This window comes from Trichogramma pretiosum, unplaced genomic scaffold (assembly GCF_000599845.2).
Source record: "Trichogramma pretiosum strain Unisexual culture from Peru unplaced genomic scaffold, Tpre_2.0 scaffold29, whole genome shotgun sequence".
In the NCBI taxonomy this organism is placed as follows: Eukaryota; Metazoa; Arthropoda; class Insecta; order Hymenoptera; family Trichogrammatidae; genus Trichogramma; species Trichogramma pretiosum.
This window is the reverse complement of record NW_019641669.1, coordinates 846,815-866,091: the sequence shown is the minus strand read 5'-3', so window position 1 is coordinate 866,091 and position 19,277 is coordinate 846,815. Positions and strand designations below refer to the sequence as shown.

The following is a 19,277-nucleotide window of genomic DNA, read 5'->3' as shown; positions in this document are numbered from 1 at the left end:
CTCTCTCTCTCGCTTTCAAGGAGACTCCGAGAGTGCACGATGAATTTTCATTCGAAGCTATTTGCACGAACGAAGTAATTACATTACGTATACAGTTTTGCTCGGGTAACATACACGGGGCTTCGTGAGTTATATGGATCCGATCGATCTGCTGCTGGGGTGGACAGCGCGAAACGGGGGAAAAATAAAAAAATAAAAATTCATAGCCTGAGCTTGAGTCGATGTGCTCGTCGATTGTGCTCCTCGCGCGCGCACAAGCGCTGAAACGCGAAATACACAAGCTCCGAACTTTTGAGTTCGCATCAATTATGCGCCGTACACGTAGCATCTCATCCGATATGTACATCAGCGCGCTTATAAAAAGTGAAAATCCTGCCTTGGATCGACGCATAATGCGCTCGGTATACGCGCGAGTGTGCGTACGTGATCGATGTATACGCCATATACATGCCACTGCAATCGCGTAATTACGCCTAACTTGCGTTCTCTCGGGTTGCCGGATCGAGAGCAGCTTCTACGCTACGTTCCTGGATGCAGCATGCGAAAGAGTATATCGATGCATTGACATCATACGCCCGGTTTACTTGCGATATTACATTAGGTGATTACCGAATGCATTGTGCTGCTTGAACCATCGACGCCGTGCTACATCGCCCGCGTTATGCCGGCGAGCACAAGCATCGCTGCGATTTAATCGCTGATCACTTGGCCGAGTGCAATTTGCATTGAATCACTATGCAAAATCGAGAGCCAACGACGACGACGACCACCACCACCGCCAGAACGAGAAGAGCTGCTGCTGCTGCCCCAGCCGCCCTGCGATGGGCTACTAACGATGTATATTTTTCCATTTACTCCCGGTTCCAGCTGCCGACGTATATACATACGCCCGCAAGCTCGAATTTTCCCCGATATAAAAATTTTTGTGGCTTTCTCGACGCGACGATGCGCGCAGTTTTCATTTACGATTTCAATTTCGGACTCCGCGCGTGGTTAAATTGATCGGACACGAAGCGGACGACTTTATTTGGTGTCTAGGTGTATATATACGAATATGTACTAGTGTATGTATGTGGGCGTATGGGTGTGCACAGAATGGCTCTTGTGTCGCCAGCGCAACCACATTTTACACATCGACTCACTACGTGGCCGCAGCACTCTCGAGTGCAGTCATTCTTCGTGAGGCACGCAGAGAAAAATGCATCGGTCGCGGAGCTTGCAAGCTCAAGAATTTTTTTGTATATAAAGCAACATCAGCGGAAAAATCAGTGGTTATAATTTGAAGAAGCTCTGCGGCTGCAGACACAGAATAACGGGCGCAAGACTCGAGGCAAAGTTAGTTAACAAAAGACTTATAGAAATGGCGCGCGCTGTACAGCCGATCGAGAAGGGCTGCGCTTCTGTGGATGAAGAGCAGCAGAAAAAAAAGAGCCAGAAGAGTCGAGTCTCTATGGTAGACGCGCTCTCGGTGCGATGAAGACTGCATCGCGCGCTTATATTTTGCAAGCACCGAAGAGGGAAGAAGGGGTGAAACGAGGGAGACGCCAATTTCCCAAGCCCGGTCAAGTGGAAAACGACTGACGTCGTGAAAAATGACGCCATTAACATGTGCAGCTCTATTCCGATTGTTCGTGCTTTCACTGCTGCTGCTGTTCTGGCTGTATAAGCGCCGCGCGAGTGCAAGAGGCACTAGGTTGGATAAAAATTACGCGAAAACTCGTCAAAAAGTCTTTGGCGCTCTGCGCGCGCAAGGGTAGCCGGCTAACGCGTGACTAGTGCGTGAGCGCGTATAGAAGAGAGTTGAAAATTTCGCCAAATCAGACTTTATGTAGGAAGAAAAGTCGGCCGCGGGTGGGGTACGCGAACGGGGCGCATGACTAATGTCGGCTTTAAAAGCGATATCGCGCGCTCGCGGCGCGGGGGCTTTAAATGTTGAATCGAGTTGCATTTTTATGACGGGTTTTAATGTATTGCCTCACCACCTAGAATATAGCACCCAGCTAAGCGTGGTTTTTATAATGTATCTGCGCGAGAGCACAGATTGGATTGTTTTCATCACTTTTGAGTGTACGGTGCGCGGAAAATGTCAGACAAAAAAAATCTTACTCCGTGAAAAACCTGTCCATTTATTATTATTTTTTTTTTCATTATTTTCTTAGCTCGTTACACAATTCCTTGTAGCCGCGCGGCTCTTACAGTATTCCAAGCTGCCAAGATTATATTTATCATAAGGAACAATTTTATTTCTCGATTCTTCTGGGTAAATTTCAATTAAAACGTTGCGCGCCCCGAGACCGCGCGCGTTTTCTAATTGAGGAATTTTTCGTTGATTTAAAACCCGCGCACAGCGTGGATATTATGAAAACGGAATAAATTATTGCCGTACGTCTTGATTTTTTTTTCTTGAAATAATGTTGTACGTAATTTCTCGACCGTGCTCTCGATAAGATGGATAAGAAAAATCAACAAAAAAGAAAACGAGGAGAAAAAAGCTCACGAAGTACTTTCTAATTGAACTGGGTCCTACGAGATTGAACGTGAAAGCCTGAAATGGAGAGTATAACACAGAGGAGAGTAAACGAACACGCGGACACACGAACGCGTGTGTTCCTCGTAAAAATAGGCGAGAAAAAAGGTTTTGCCGAGGGAAAGAGAGAGAGAGAGAGAGAGAGAGAGAGAGAGAGAGAAAAAGGCCAACGCCGGGGACTATATGGACCATCTATATAGCACACCACACAGCGTTGGTTGGAGGAAGTAAATTGAAGCTTCCATAGAATAATACAGAGCGTTTTGTATTTTTTTCTCGCCCAAAGTAAAGATAAAAATTTTCGATTACCCATTCTTGGTATATAAGATTATACCATAGAGCCTTGGGTAATTTTAATTTTTCCCAGGAAAACTGGCGCAAGCTGCACTCAGGTCGTGGCAGCAATGAATGGATCGCCGTCGCACTTTAATTTTTCTAATAAATTTTTTAAAAATTTTCCATTCGACAGATGTTTTTCACTTTTGATATTTCAAAAGCTAAAAGTTGCGCGATGCACTATACGTTTCTATCAAGTCGGGGAAAATGTCGAAAAGGCAATAAATAGAGCATAGTATAAATATACGTGCGTGTGTATGTGTAGATGCAACACGAGTGTGAGTGAACCGGTGGCCGAGCGCAGTGTGCAATGTGCAGTATGTATGAGTGGTACACAGATCCACCAGATATAGAGGCTAGGGGTTTTTACGAGGCAGCGCATCAGAGAGAGCCGGCGCGTACACGTACGCGTGTACGTAGTTGTACGTACGGCAATCTACTGAGTGCAACGAATGGTAACCGACAGAGCTGCGCTGCCTCGGCCGGAGCAGCATATGCAACATTCATGGCAGCTATAGCTCTGTACGCTTGTACAGTCGAGGCTGCTGCTAACCTGACCGCGCGCGCGCGCGCGCGAACACCTAGCCCAAGTTTTTTTATCATTATTATGTTCTTTTTTTTTTTTGGTTTTCTTTCGGCGTGAAGCGAGCCGTGCTCGGGGTGTACCGGCGTATTGTCTCCGCGCCATGAATATAGAAAAAAAATTCCGTGTACAGGGCCCTTTGGACGACGATTCGTGCGCGTGGCAGGGCAGCTCGCAGGATAAAAATAAGATCCATCAAACTCGTATCAAGAAGCAATTTTCTTCTCGGGCTTGAATTATGAAAAAAATAACGATACGACCTCAATTTTCTCGGAGTGACTTTTTCAAATATCTGTACAAAATATATTTGCGATTGAAAATTTGATCACGCGGATCGCATGCAAATTTTTATTCTATACATGCGTTGAAAACTTTGAGTAAATATAACTTTATACCCGCGCGCGCGGCTATAGATAATTTTTGCTTCATGTCATCGCCGAGTGGTTTTCCTCCCCTATACACATTCGAGCGCGTCGTTGATAGAAAATGAAAAAAAATTTTTATAAAAGCTGACTTTTCGGGCTTTGAGAAGTTATTGTAACGAAGTTGCAATCAAGTGGACGTTTGCAATTGGGTTTACACACGAATGTAAATAGAGTCGCTGCAGTGCACTACTGCCACTGCTGCTGGCTCTGCTGCCCTGTCGAACCGAAGGACTATCGAACTATTTGTTGTATATAGTGCGCGCCTCTATCCCAGCGCAAAATAGGTCGCGAGGTACCTAAATATATAATCGGGCCATGGGCTAGCTTAAGCACATATACAGTACGAACCTCCGGGGCTCAGCGGTGGAGGTACACGAGTACTCTTGAAAATGCTCGAATTAAATTTGGCATCGAAAAGGAGCATATACACACACGAGCACATACTATAACACACACATGGACGCGAGAAGTTAGTAATTACTTTGGTTTCGACAGCGATTTATATTGCAGCGATATCGATCATCCCTTTAAATTGAAACTGGGCGTACGTAGGACGTAAACACGTGTGAAAACTCGCGTGGGTATACGTAGTACTCGCGTGTACATGTATAAGTGTACACAGCCTTTCCATAAGTTTGTTTAAAGCCGCAAAAGTGGGTTTAAGGTATAAGCGCCCGCACGAATCTCATTAGTGACTTTGCAAAGGATCTTTATCCTCGACCCCTCTTGGGTCGGGGCGCTGCACATGCACATACCCGCCACGTTTGTTGCAACTCGCGCACATTCAATGTGTGTGGCTATACATGTACAAGAAGAGCCTCTTATGCACACTCACACGGTCATATATGCATACTCACACACATGCATCGCTCACACTGTTATGGCGCACACGAGGAGTTAAGTATATGTAGAGACAAGTCCAGGGAGTTGCGCGATGAGAGCAACAGAGGAAATAAAACTTTTATGCAGTGATAATAAGCAGTGCTTCGTACAAAACGACCAGTGAATGTATGTTAAGGAAGACTGAAGAGAGAAAGAGGTAGGAAAGAGCGCAAGAGGCAACTCTTATACTCGCGCACTTGTATCTTTTTATATGTGAAAGCAGAGTTTTCACGGGGCAACGATACACATAGAGCTCGCGCATTTTAATAAATTAAAATTGAACGAGTGGCTGTGTCGTGCTCCGATAAATAGAAAATCGACGAGAAAAATATCATTCAAGAAATTTCAGATTATTTCTGATTATTGAACGCATTATTTATTGAAAGGAGAAAAAATGCACCTTCGATGTGGAGGGGAATTTAATAATTCATGCTGCAGCGCCAATAAAAATCATCAAAGTCACTCTCAAGTAGATATTTATATCGTAAAATGCATTTTTATTATTTAAAGAAATACAAACGAAGTATTTACCTCAACGAAATCGACGTTTTTGTACATGTAAACTCTCAACGAGCGCACGGTGCTCGTCTCTTTTTTCCCCGGCATTACTCTAGAAATACTCCGGGTAGTGTATGCATATTATATGCATCCAATTCCGCAACACGAACATACATATAGCAGGAGATTTTAATTTTCCATGATTAACATGCTTAACGAGCTGGTGAACTTCGTGAGTATATGTATGTGATATCGCGTATCTATATATTGTACATACGATTCGCTCCTGCGCGGAAGTGGCTCGAATCCCTTCCATTCTCTCTTTCTCCTTTCTGAGCGGAGCTTTTGCAACTGATGGCTTCTTAATACACGCGGTATGCACACGCATAAATGAATATATGTACGTACGTAACGTGCTCACATAGACACACACATACGCTCGTGTAATGGAAGCTCGAGCCCCTCGACGATGTTTCTTGCAAGTATTTCGAATTCACGTGTCATGCGTCGTAACGCACAAAGACGAATAAGCTACTCGCTGAATGATGTATGGCTTTAATTAAAAGTTATCGCCTGCAATAATATATAGGTGTAGATGTGAGCGAGCTTCGTGCGATAACACCTTTTTCGAGAATTTACACAACCTAATTTTCAGAAATGTGTGACACCGTGGTTACTCGGATTAATACGGTTTTTGACACTCGAATTTATAACGAGGTTCCGATTCAAACTCGTTGGTATGTATGCCAAACTTGGACCGCACCGAGTCAAAAAGAAAAAGAAGAAGAAGGAAAAAAAATAATAAAACCCCGGCCCGTTGCAATTAAAGTCTCATTAAGTATAATAATTAATCATGTTCCCGCGAAAAATGAAGTCCAGGAGTGCGCGCTTGTTCCGCATACTTCGTTTCGACAATCATTATAATACAAATTTAATATTACGCTGATTGTGCCACTGGAAAGTATGAAAAGCTTTGCCGCAGCAGCGGCTCGAAAGCTCTTGGGCTGTATATATACAGCACAGTGGTACATCACATTGGATTACGCAGCGTGAACTCTGCATTATGAGCACATACACATGTATACACAGACACGTACAGAGCTCTTTATAAACGTATATGGTTCATTCTCCAGAAACCTCCTTATTACGTGTAATGTCACGTTTCTAAGTTATAACGCAAATAATTTGAAAATTTCCTTGTAGAAAATGTTCAACATTACAATGACCTAATGACTAAAATAATACTTAGAAAAATATTTTTAAATACATCATCATTAAATGATAGTTTTTGGCTATTTTCTATTTCAATTACAATCCGTGCTATAAACGACCTGAAAATAACAATTTTAATGTTTCAAAGTACGAAAGCAGTTTTCAAACGCTTCAAATACGATAATACTACTTTAAGCTTCTACCACTCGGTGGCGAGTGCCTTTAAATTAAAAAATCTGCGAGTGGCAAACTTAAAAAACAGTATAAGTCTAAAATTAGTAATCATTGGTATCAAAGTAGGCCATCCAACGGACAGCAATGCTCATTTAAAAAAAAGTCTCAATTCTTCTCATTTTAAATTATGAAATTAGCAAAATTTCAAAGAGTGAGCCATATACATAATGACACGTTTCCTTTATTAGACTCTGAAAAGCATGTTATTTTGCGCCTGTGCACTGCAAAAGAATGCGCGCATCGCGAGCTTTATTGCTTGTCGTTCGCGAAATACTGGCATATAATATCAACGGGCGAGACAATATTACGCGCTACAAAAGATTTGTACAACAGCTCTCCAACGCGAATCGTATAAAGTATTCTTCCGTTGTTACGAAACTCTAAATTAAAATCCAATGAAAATCATTTTCACGCGAACACCTCGTGCAAATTATTATACTGCCTCGCGAACCGAAGGTGAAAAAAGGATCGGGTCCACAATTCATCGAAGCAAATACCATAACGGAGTGCGCGTGCATCTGGTATATATAACGCACATAAGTATACAGATCTGTAACGTCGGCGTGCGCGCGCGTAATCTCGTGGCTTGCAGCACTCGAGAGAAAAAAGCTTCTCGGTATAGTATAGTGTCTATAGCCGTGGCTGAAGAGATGAGGCGCGCTCAGGGCCGCGCTTGCTCGCAAGATATCATCGTCTAGGACTCGAAGCTGTACTATAGAAGCAGCGCAACACCAACACCGCTATTGGCTGCGTTGTGTGCTGCTGCAGAGGCTAAAGAGCAAAAAAGCCTTGTATAGGTCGTATAGTCGAAGAAAAAAATCGCAAGCTCTCGGTCGGAAAAACAGTAAATCGCCCTATAAAGGGCTTATATTGAAAATCCATAAATAAGCCATCGACTGGCTCCGCTCGCACGCGATTTCTTTCTCGCCCCGCTTGCGATGTTAAATCTCAATGCAGTGAGGAAAAAGTACGTATACAAAGACATAGCTGCACGCACACACACAAACACACACACACAGCTACATACACTGCACAATGGCGTATCGGTACTCGCGATGTATCTATCATAAGCCAGAGATATGTGTATATAGTATCTGTGTGTGTGCGTGTGTGTGCACGCGCGTAAGGGAGCAACAATGGCGCAGAAAAAGAATTGTGTTGCGCGGTTTAAAGATATAGGTATATATAGAAACTGAATGCATGCTCTCCAGCTGCTGCCACTGCCGGATTGTTTATTCTTCGGTGCAGCTTTTAGAGACTTGTCTTCGTGAGAATACGTTATAGGCGAGCGAACGCGAGGATGAAAAAGCTCGCTTACAGCCTCTGCACGTATATACACGTCGTCGAGCTGCTGCTGCGGTTCGTCGAGATTTAATCAACGATTCGACGACGTACACACATATACATTTTTATTTCAATAATCGATGAAGAATAAAAAGCGAGGTACAGAGAAGAAGACAGAAAGACAGAGACAGACTGCAATACACAGCTGTAGTTAAGCTCTCTTGCAAGTACGTTATCGAGGATAAGAAGTCGCGACGATAAGGTGACAAAACTAGGTTGAGAAGTTTCGCTTGTATTCGAAGGCGCGGTAGAAGCACAGAATACACGTTTCAGTAGGGTCTCTGGATGATAAAAGCCGCGAAGCGTATTTCTGCGACGAGTACGACGAGAGAGAGCGACGACGAGAGCCATGCGCGCCTCCGTGTGCCTACTTCCAAACAGTTCGATAAAAGTGACACACTTTTTCATCTGCGCGAGCTGGCTAGCCCCTCTATACAGTGCGCCTTCTTTTCTCTTTTTCTCTCGTAAACGTATTACCCCAAAAAATTTTTGAAGAATACGTCTGACAAAAAATAAAAGAGAGAAAAAACTGCGTGTACAGCAACGAGTTCTTTTTGTCTCTCGTGAAATCAAAGTTACGCTCCCAATACCGATTCCGGCGATCGAAGAGAATACCCTTACAAGGGCATTATATAGTTGCGCTCGTAATGAGCGCGGAGCTGCGGAGAAAATAAAAATCTCGCGTGCGGCTCGAAATAGCGCGCGCGCCATTTCTGCAAAACGAGCAGAAAGGATGGACGGCGGGATATATAAGGTAAGGTAAGGGCTCTGCCATCAAATACTCGATAAAGAGAAGGCGAAGAAGCTGAGAAGGGGGAACGAACGAAGAGAAAAAAGGGCAGAGAAAGGGAGAGGCTATATGAAGAGAGAAAAGCCGTGTATATAGCGCTTGAAATGGCTGCATCTAACTATTAGACACGTTTTATGGTATTAGTTTTAAGTGGAGGGCCTATATGAAAAAGGATAAAACATTTTTAATTTGTGTCTGTTCCGACTGTGAACACTTATCCGCTCGTTCATTTGCGAATTATTTACTTTTATCAATTGAAAAGTTATTTCGAATGAACAATTTTTCCCATTTTTTTCATCTTTTCTTTTCACGTGTATTGGTCATTATCTACGTTAAAGCACGCACGAGCCGATAAATTTTTCAGACGCGCAAGCTCTTTTTTCTCCAGCTCTCCACGCCACTTCAGGAACGAAGGATTTTTTGTACCGTCTCTCTCTATATATATGCTGCAGCAGTACTTGGTTGTGAATTTTTATTGCGAACTCCTTGTCCCTCTCTTCCTCTCTCTCTCTTTCTCTTTTATCCTTTTCTCCCTTCTTCTACTCTCAGGTCTATCTCTCTCTTTCTCTCTCTCTCTCTCTCTCTCTTTGCCTCTTTTCGAAGCGAGCTTTGCGAGACTTTTTTGGGTTTTTCGACTGGAGCATTGTTGAGAAAAGAAAGGCTGAATTTATTTTCGCGCACGAATGAAGATATGAATTCTTCAGTATTGTTCCTTGATTTACCGTCAGACTCGAATTTCTCGGGGATATCAGGGAAAGATTTTTCTCTCTCGGTGCGAACGTACCTTTTCTCTTCCTCTCCATTACACGCTCCGCACTGCAGAAGCAGCCGCGGTGGCAGCATCGGGGCACACACACGAATTTATTTCGGAACTATATATTGAAAAATAAAATGAAACTTACTGTTGTTCTGATGAGGCGCGTAAATATTTAAGTACAGGCAATCCTCGCTCTGGTTCTGCAGGTAGGGCAGCAGCTTTTTCAGGTACCTGTGCCTCGTCGAGTCGATCTCCTCCTCCATGTTGGGCAGCACCTGCGGGCAAACCGGGGCGAACCTGTCGAAGTGGCGGACTCCCGTCCATGGCGTCTGCGTGGTCGGTGGTTCGAAACGGTGCTGGCCTATCGGTGGCTCGGCGTAAGGCACTCCTGCGAAAAAAAGTTATCTAATTATAGCAGTACGATACAATTTTAGACTTCGAGAGCAGCGCAAAAGTGTCGCGTATTATGCGACGTACAAATTCCAAAGGGATCGAACGCTACGGTATAAGCCCTTAAAGAGCACTTCCAGTGCTAGCTGCGCCTTATATTTAGACCCACGAAACGCTTTGAAGATTCTCGCTACTTATGTACGGCCACCGATACAGCAGAAGCTGTATCTCTCATACCGATGGTTTATGTTTAGTTTACGCTTGTATGTAATGCGCATCTACGAAACACTTTTCAAATGCTACGGCGACTTCGAAGATGCGCTTTACAATTGGCAGACATCAATTGGCACTATAGCGCTCAAAATCCATTCAGACTTTCGTCTTTCTTTTATACGACCGAACCTTCGCGCGATCGCTTTATTTTTTTTTCTTCTTCATCCTTTTGTCCTCCCACGATCATGCCCGAAGTTCTTTGGCAGAGAGTCGCGATTTATCGGCTTCGCAGAGCGGCCTCGGCAATTTCATTGTCTTTTTCGCGCGCTGCTCGTTCGCCTGCGTTTCGGCTCGTCTCGTTGACGTTCGTTCTTCCTTATACCCCACGTTATAACCTTCGATCTCGAGCCCTTTCTACCGTACGCTCATGCCTGATCAGCTAGATCGATGCTTCGTCGCTCGTATATGTAGCGTGGACGAGCTTTTCGTATTGAGCGAGCTCTCGACTTTTGTGTTTCTTACTTTTTTTTGCCAAAGCTCCCTGCAATCGCCGACGATAAATTAAGCTCGTACTCGTCTCTTTTACCCTGCGCGTGGCTCTTTAGCCGAGCTAATGCGAGAGAGGAATAACGAGTTCACGGCCTCCTGATTATATGCAACGGCATTAACGGTCACGCGTATGCGTCAGCCGATGTAAAATAAAACTGTTTACGACTCGTTTAATTAGGCATTGATTTCGTAAAATTAACGCTCGACTGACCACGATAATATGATTATGTTACAGTGAATCAGTCGAAATTAAAACCTAATGAACTAGTGCGTCGTACGAATCTTGAAAAAAATCGCGTCAAAGAATACGATAATATTTGGATTTAAATTCATTGTTGATTTCCATAGCATCAGATTCGAAACGAAAATACATAACAATATGCGATATTTTACGTGCGTACCGACTTTTGTAGTGCTACGCTGCAAAGCTTTAGTGTCCATCGCGTATCCATTGTAGCGAATGCAAATCCAGTTGGAAAAAAAAATTATTTTCACAAGAATCGAGTCGAGCAGCGCGCAGTCGCAGGCACGGGGACTCGCAGAATAACTGCGACTCATTAGTAATTCGCATTCGTTCCATTTTATGTTCGTTTCTGCTTAAACATATATAAACACACTCGCACACATATATACACACAGATATTTGCACACTCACGTGTGCATGTCTGCGCGAACCGAATCCATATTATTTACATGAAAAACCGTGCTAAATCTGGGCGGCCGACGAAGAAACGATCGAGTAAATTGCGAACACGATTTAAATGTCAAATTTTGAAATTGTGGTCATTATTTTGTTTGGAGCTTGGCGAATGGCAACAACAGAAGCTCTCCACGTCACACTGTATGCTTATAAGGTATCTTTTTCTTCTTCTCGCGGTGATACGTACATAAAAATACCCCAAAGGTGTCGAGTATCGCGAGCAGCTCTCTAAGCTCGACGCGTTGTATATACCCGGCAACAGCAGCAGCTCCGCGTACTTTACTTTCTATATATCTATATATGCCACATCGCTTGACACTGCAAAATGTGCTGCTGCTGCGCACGCGTCTATTTTCGTCTCCGGTTCTCTCTTTCTCTCCGTGCGTTTTCTCGTGTATACACATGTATATAAGTGCGCTCGTGCTGTATGTGTTTATTTCACTGCGTGTGTGCATGCGGCACGCAGAGTGTGTCGTCTTCTTTATCTCTGATTTACTCGGTGGCTCCCCATCATACACGCGTATATATCTCGTTTATGTGCGCGCACGTATTATATGTATGCGCTTTTTCCCGCGCGCAACTTATGCCCTTTCTCTCTCGCGCTGCATTATCATCCTTTTCAGCTTGTCTCTTTTCTCTCGCGCCAGAGTATTGTCCGTCCTCTCGCACTTATTCTCACCGAGAGCAGATGCTTTGATGTTGATTGTTTTTATTCATACTCGTACACATTTTCGTGTTTTCTTGCCTTCTCGCGTACGTATTATATACGTATGAGGGCGGACGAGCAAAGTTTCTTGACTCTATATGCCACATAACGCGTGGATGAGTTTTCATATACAGCATTTCAATAATTGGAGCTGCATGGCGATCGATATTCTAAGTTCAACGAATATTTTAACGCGAGAATAATTACATTTACGACTATTATAATGTGAGAATCGATCGAGTATAATTCTTTCCTCTGTATCAAAGACATTTTTTCTTTCATTTCAATCGTTTTCAACACCGCAAACAAATGCCTTCGCTAAAAGCTGGCTCATTATTTTTCATCGAAAACTTCGACAAATGACGTGCAATCTCAGAGAATTAATCGAGCGGGAAAAAATATTATTCGCACGCTATGCATTCATATTTAAAAGGCCCCCGTCATTAATATAACCAGAAAGCATAGTTGCAGGAAAAAAAGCATCGATGCGAAATGCGTCAGGCTCTCACGTGTTGCATAACCATACTCACCGAGAAAAACGTCGACCAATTGAAGACCTTCGGCTCGTGGCTGTACGACGGTGCCACGCAGTCGGCCGTACTTGACTTGGATCTCGCGTGTCCGCGCCCCGTGATGGCCGCCTGTGGTGGCACCGGCTGCGTTGCTGCTGGCCAGTCGATGTCCGTATTGATTGCGAGCCTCGCCTCGATAAAAGTCTCGATGCTGCTCTTGGAGGGTCGGTCTCGAATTCAACAGCAGCAACAGCAGCCAGAGGAGCATCAGTGGCCGAAGCAGTCGCGCGAGCATATCGCCGCGGGAAAAGCTCGGCTACGCTGATCCGCGCACAGCTTGGCTGCGCGATCGTACTCCTCGAGGCGATGTACAGTTTGGTCAGCACGGCCTGTTGGTGAAACGTTCGATATCGTTGAGTGATTCGTGTTTACGCCTGTAAGTGAGTAGCGAGATATTTTTTTTCGAGATAAAAGTTCGGTAAGGCTTCAGCGTAAAAAGTAATGAATACAGCACGCGTCAATGTTGTAGTTATTACGCTGTTAAATATTTCAATGCCACTTTTCAACGCTATATTTCAACGATCGTTTCAATACAAAATCTAAACATTTACGCGATCGCACATCGTACGAGCTTTACACAATACATCATTTTCTTCTATTTTTAAAAATCCATTTGCACGAGACATTAATCACTTGCTTATTTTGAAAATGGACAGTTAACTGATGCTTATATGAAATAATGCCGTTCGCTTCCTTCTCGGAATCGCGCGCAATCCGTACACGCGCGCCAGCAGTGGCAGCATTCATTGTTTATGTTTTCAACTGAAATGGTTTATATTCAAAAAGCGAAGCGAAGTTAATTGACATTTCGAATTTTTTCTCGGATCACCGTTGCGCTCTCTTTATTTTTGCAGTTGCAAACTTCCATTCGGAATTCCACGCCCTCGGGATATTTTAAATTTAAACTTTTTCTTTTGATTAACAAATCGAGCGTGCACGCGCTCTCGGTATAAGCTGAAATTTACACAAACGCGTTCTCCGTCACTATTACTGGGCTCACGCCGGCAAACGCGAAGCATTATTCTCCGGGTATATAAGAAACTAAGTGACCGTGCGCGCGCCCTTAAATATTTATCTGCTCTCAATAATGAATATCAACAGCAGCGCATGAGAAAGGCGCGCGCACTCGCTACTAATTGGATCGGAGCTTTTAAAGTCCAATAAATCTCGTGGAGCTCGGTATATACCGTATACACGCGTACGTGTGCAATAAAAATAGCCAGCTCTCTCTTTCTCTCTCTCGACAAACGTGCATGATCGAAACGTACTCACCGTTGGGCGTATAAGCGGCTGCAGCAACCGATGCTCGATCTCTCCGGCATATTGTTTACACGTACTCGCGCCGCAAGATAACACTGAGCAACAAACTTAGCACCTCGTATATCAACTCGCGAGTGATGATGACGATGACGTAAAAAAAATAATCACCGATATATATTATGAACCACTTTACCCACTTTACGCACTCACGTACTCACTCGCACGTCATAATTTCACATAGAGTCCGCAGCAGTAGCGGCATCGTTATAGCGTGCTTTCAGGTCCGTGTGCCCTCTCTCTATCTCTCTTTCTCTCTTTGGCTCGCATCAGATTTTAAAAAAGAAAATCGAGCGGAGCGCTATATAGTTGTAGCATCAGCGGCAGCAGCAGGCGACGCTTCTCTGCGCTTCCTATTTTTAGGTAACTTGAGAGCGTGCGGAGCAAGTGAAGAGCAAGGGTGAACGTCCATAAGACGTTTTCATACACTGTATACCGTTCGGCCAAATATAAACTGCGCGTGCATGCTTAATCCATCAAATTTGTTTATTTTCTTTTTTTCTACAGCTTTCACGTTTTTACTTTTCACGTCGTAGTAGTCGTCGTGTTCCCGCTGTTAGCTCGTTTATTAACTTTTTGCTTACTGCTCATCGGGCGGCTTCATCCGCGCGCGCTTGGAGCTTGCGCTGACACTGCGAATATTGGTTTTTCTCGATATATATCTTCGAAAACCGGGTGACGTTCATGCGTACATTTTCTACCTATAGCGCTTATTTCTCATCCATCCAACGGTTCCGCTTAATAAATACGTCAGTCAAGTATATTTTATACTAACGCAACGACGACGATCGACTAAATATTTTTTTACACTGCACAAATGGATAATTTGCACTGCACTGCCTGGATTGAACTCAAGATTAAAGGTACTGCACGTATATGGGTTCTTCAAATTCTCACTCACACACAAAAGCCACGGGAGCGCAAAAGCCGCATTATAGGCATTGCACCTGTTACAATACAGCAGCAGGCACACACTGTCACTGTGAACAAAAAAGAAAAAACTGCCGCTTCTGCACACGTGGATGATCCGATCGGGGATCGAAAAATTCACTGCTCAAGCACCTTACGGCCACGGAGTATATCACGAAATTGCCGAACAACTACTTTGGTAAGCCGGGCACACGCATCGGCTGGCGGCGTATGCCAGCGAGCGCGTCGTAAACTGCCCGAGAGCCGACTCTCTCTCTCTCTCACTCTCAGCTTCTTCTGCTGGCACTACTGTATGTACTACCACTACTACTACTACTACGGCGACGATGACGACGACGACGGCTACGTCGACGAGGGAATATACGCCAGTGGCGTCGTCGTGCGAGTACAGGCCGGCGTCGTGCGGAAATTCGAAATTTCTAAATTTAAAGGCCGATCGTGCCATGCGTGTACTCCCGACGAAGATGGGTAGAAAGCATCGAGAGAGAAAGAAAGAGTGAGAATGGTACAACAGAGAGAAGGGAGATGTATGCGAAAAAGAAGAATACGACTATGCGATGAAATATTCGTTGTTATTGTCCGTCAAAAACGAGTCAGTTAATGGAGTTACTAAGGTGATTGACAAAAAAGTAATTTGTCGATACGCCGATACATACGCGAAGAAAAAAAAATTTGAAAATTTTTCGATTCGAACGAGACGGAAACGAAAAAACGTGTCAGCTGTCAGTTTAATGAAAACGTTCAATTTTATTCTGATTTCATTAACTTGGTATTTTGCTATTTGATCTCGGACGTTGATACGTTTCATAAACGTCGCGAATGAACCTTTATGCCTCGAGAGAGAGGCATTGAACCCATCGCGGATCGCACGAATCGAGAAAATGCCTGGAAATCTGTAAGAAAGTGCAAAGCACAAAGACACTTAGGGGACTCCATGAGCGTGCAGTAAAAAAAGAGATAAAAAAAAGAGCGAGCTAGAAAGAGAAAGAGAGAGAGACGAAAAAATAAAATAAGTAAACGGGGGGAATAGAGCACATACATTTTACGTAAAGTGCATCGGGGCAAGTGTGTATAAGCTCGTTCTCTCTCGCTCGCTTTCGCGAGTGCTATATTTAGACGTCGAATTAGGGGGAAATCCCATAATACGCTCGCGGCCGTAGGGCATTGCAAGAGAGAAAGAAAGAAAGAGAGATAGAGAGAGAGACCGAGTGAGCGAAAGAGATTTACACTGCACGTGCAATTCATTAGATGCTCGTAACAAGTTTAAAAAAATATACAAGAGCCATTAAGGTATTCATAAGCGATCGTTTTGAAAATGCGTATCATGCACCGCGCTGGCTTACTCGAGCTGCAGCAGTGCGCAAGAGTGTACAGCACTCGATCGAGCGACGAAACCAGCCGAGAGATAGAGATTGCGAATCGAATGTGCTCAAGTGCGCTGGTAAACAGATTAGCCGAGAATAATTTTTACATCGACCTCGATAAATAAGTAAATAAATAAATAAATAAACGAGAGAAAAATCACGGTCGGTCAAACGCGCGCGAGAGCGTGCAATATATGTTATGTTGTATCTTACGAGCTGCTGCGCATGAAATAAATGTACGGTCGCGTGGCAACAATCGGTTGAATTAATAATCGTGATATGTACCAATAAACTAGGCGGGTACACGAGCAAACAAACCACATTAAACACGTTGCTCCGGTTGTCGTTCAATTCTCCATATACAAGTAACACGCTCCATTGACTGAATATTATTCTATATCTATATATCGTAAGACAAGGGGAGACTAGTCTACGTGTCTGTCGATAGCAGAATAAGTGAAAGAGAGAGAGAGAGAGAGATGCGATTTGGCTGGTCGCATCAGACTCTTTCTCTCTTGCTCTTTGCTCTCTACGCGATGTATGCATGGTGCGTGTACACGAAATTGAACGGACGGAGAGAGCTATATACACGCCTTGCTGCTGCGTAATCTTGGGCTTTTGCCCGGCACTCGAATCAAAAAAGCTCCGGAAACTGCTTGCTCGGTCGTTCGGAAAATAAACCTTCCTTGAAATATCAGTCTCTCTCTCTCTCTCTCTCTCTCTCTCTCTCTCTCTCTCTCTTCACCTTTACTCCACGCGCAGTGCACGGCATGAATTTCATAACTCGGAAATAATTTCTCAATTGCGTATTAATACAAAGCGAGTGACTAGGCCACAGGCATAAATGCAGCATACTGCGATTGCTGTAGGTGCGGAACTATTACTTACGCGCTATGAACAATTGTGCGTGATTCGTGTCGATGTGGTGAGAGAGAGAATGTAAAAAAACGCCAGAGAAGCAAAGAGCGTGTAACACGGAGGGTAATTTAACCGGTCAAAGGCATGTACGGCGCGGAAGGCAAATGTGTTCACAAAATCGATATACGATACTGGATTTATACATATATATTTACGTGTGGGTGTACGTATATATAAACGCGCTTGTGTGTTCGTGCGTGTGTTTAACACGGCAAATAGTCAGCGCGCGCGGCCATAGTAGTCTAGCCGCACAAACAGAAACGAGCGCTCTTGCATTCTGTGCGTTCACGGGTTAATTGGTTACTAGCCCACCGAGATGAACAAGCATCGAGCAACAAACCAATGGCTATATATACGCACTTCGGCACGAGTGTGCGTGAATCGTGTGCCTGCGTGTGTGATTGCGTGTGTGTATCTACGCGTGGCCGCTGGCCAAGTGGGCACGTGGAACCTCGTAATACCTGTCTGCGTGTGTATAAACGCACGAAAGCACCAACACTCGTACAGATTTAGAGAGACAGAGAGAGAGAGGGAGAAATTCCTCGTAGTGTATGTGCAGATTCTGCACCTGCACTCTGCCATGCACTTGCTGCAAGCTCCAGCTCGCGACTCGCACTCACGATCAGAATGCGCGCCTGTACTCTGGCTGCACTCGCACGTTGTAATACTCGCTTAGCCTATACGATCTGACGTAAACATACACAAACCTGTACAGAGAAAAATCACTTATACACTTATACATGTGCATTGTGCGTTTGTATAACACTTTTTACCGAAACTGCGGCTTGGATGTTATCGAGAAGAAAATTTTAATGCTCATTAGATCGCCACGTGCCTTTTTTTCATTCATTTTCTCTATCTCAAAGCGCGAGTGCCTTGCACCCCTAGGGCGACTTTTTAATGGATGTTCACAGCATCGAGCATGAATTTCGACGCGCTTATATTATATATTGTATATACGGCTGCATCGGTGGTGGCTCACTGCAAGCACCGATGCGTAAACGTATACAGCGTCCGGACTGTATTCACAATCAAACATGCAAAACTAGGACGGAACCCCATTTGCGACAGAGGCGAAATCAAGTTTTCGCGATTGCTGCAACTGTGCAGGCAGAAACCTCCCTCGTTAATGACTTTGTTTGGTATCCACCACAACTGGAGCATATTTTTAAGAGCACGAGAATGAGAGAAAGAGAGAGAGAGAGAGATGTGAAATCGTAAGCAAGTCAGAATTCTTAAAAATCGTTTGTTTGCCTCGAATCTCAAATAATTTTTCTCCTTTCTACTGTGGCCATTTGTATTTATATATAAATGATGAAAGAGGTCGATTTTTCCGTTGCACTTTTTGAGTCTTCGACCGAAGATTATCGTATAATCATCGGTAGACGAGAGGTGGCTCTTCGTTATCAAAAGTTTAACGAAGGTTGCGGCGGCTTCCAGGTCATTTAGTATCATTAGCCCAAGACAGCGGCTGCAGCTAACGTGCAAGGCTTCAAAGGGGCCGAGTTCTCACGCTGCTTTCTTTTTTCTTCGCTAGTCTGGAGATTACGTCTACCAAGATCCACGATCACCGCACCCGTAGAATTAACAAAAGAATTCTGCGGATCGTCGTCATTGTCACAGCCAGCCAGCAGTCACCTACGAATACGTTTACTTTTTTCACACTACCCCGACACAAACTCTTCACGAAACCTTCGAAGTCATTTACTTAGTTTTTTCCTCACTTCTTTTTAATAGCTCGGAAAAATATTGGCTGGTTCGAAACTTCATCAGACTATCATTGAATTTTTAATGAGAATCGGCTTGTCCTCGAACTTTTTTGCACTCTGTGGAAGCAACAAAATTTTTGACTTTTGAATAATTTAATGAAATTAAGTCAGCTTGTAGTATTAATTAAATAATTTCACGAGTTGATAATGAAAAAAGTTGCAGCTCAACTGCAAATATAAAAAAGTTGAAGATTTTTCACTTTAAAAAAAGTTGGTAAATTTCTCGTACATTTGGATGAAAACAAAATAACTACCTAAAGC

The 19,277-nt window shown here is 43.8% G+C and overlaps 1 protein-coding gene across 1 annotated transcript in view; it reads right to left on the bottom strand.

Annotated features, from left to right (window-relative positions):
- The window catches only part of LOC106660037, a 49,013-nt gene extending 36,087 nt beyond the window's left edge, over nt 1-12,926 (bottom strand). Inside the window, exons 1-2 of the mRNA XM_023460382.1 lie at nt 12,677-12,926; nt 9,734-9,976 (exon numbers count right to left, since the gene is read on the bottom strand). Coding sequence (XP_023316150.1) covers nt 9,734-9,976; nt 12,677-12,926 — 493 coding nt within the window. The remainder of the gene's footprint in view (nt 1-9,733; nt 9,977-12,676) is intronic.
- Nucleotides 12,927-19,277: the final 6,351 nt, after the last annotated feature.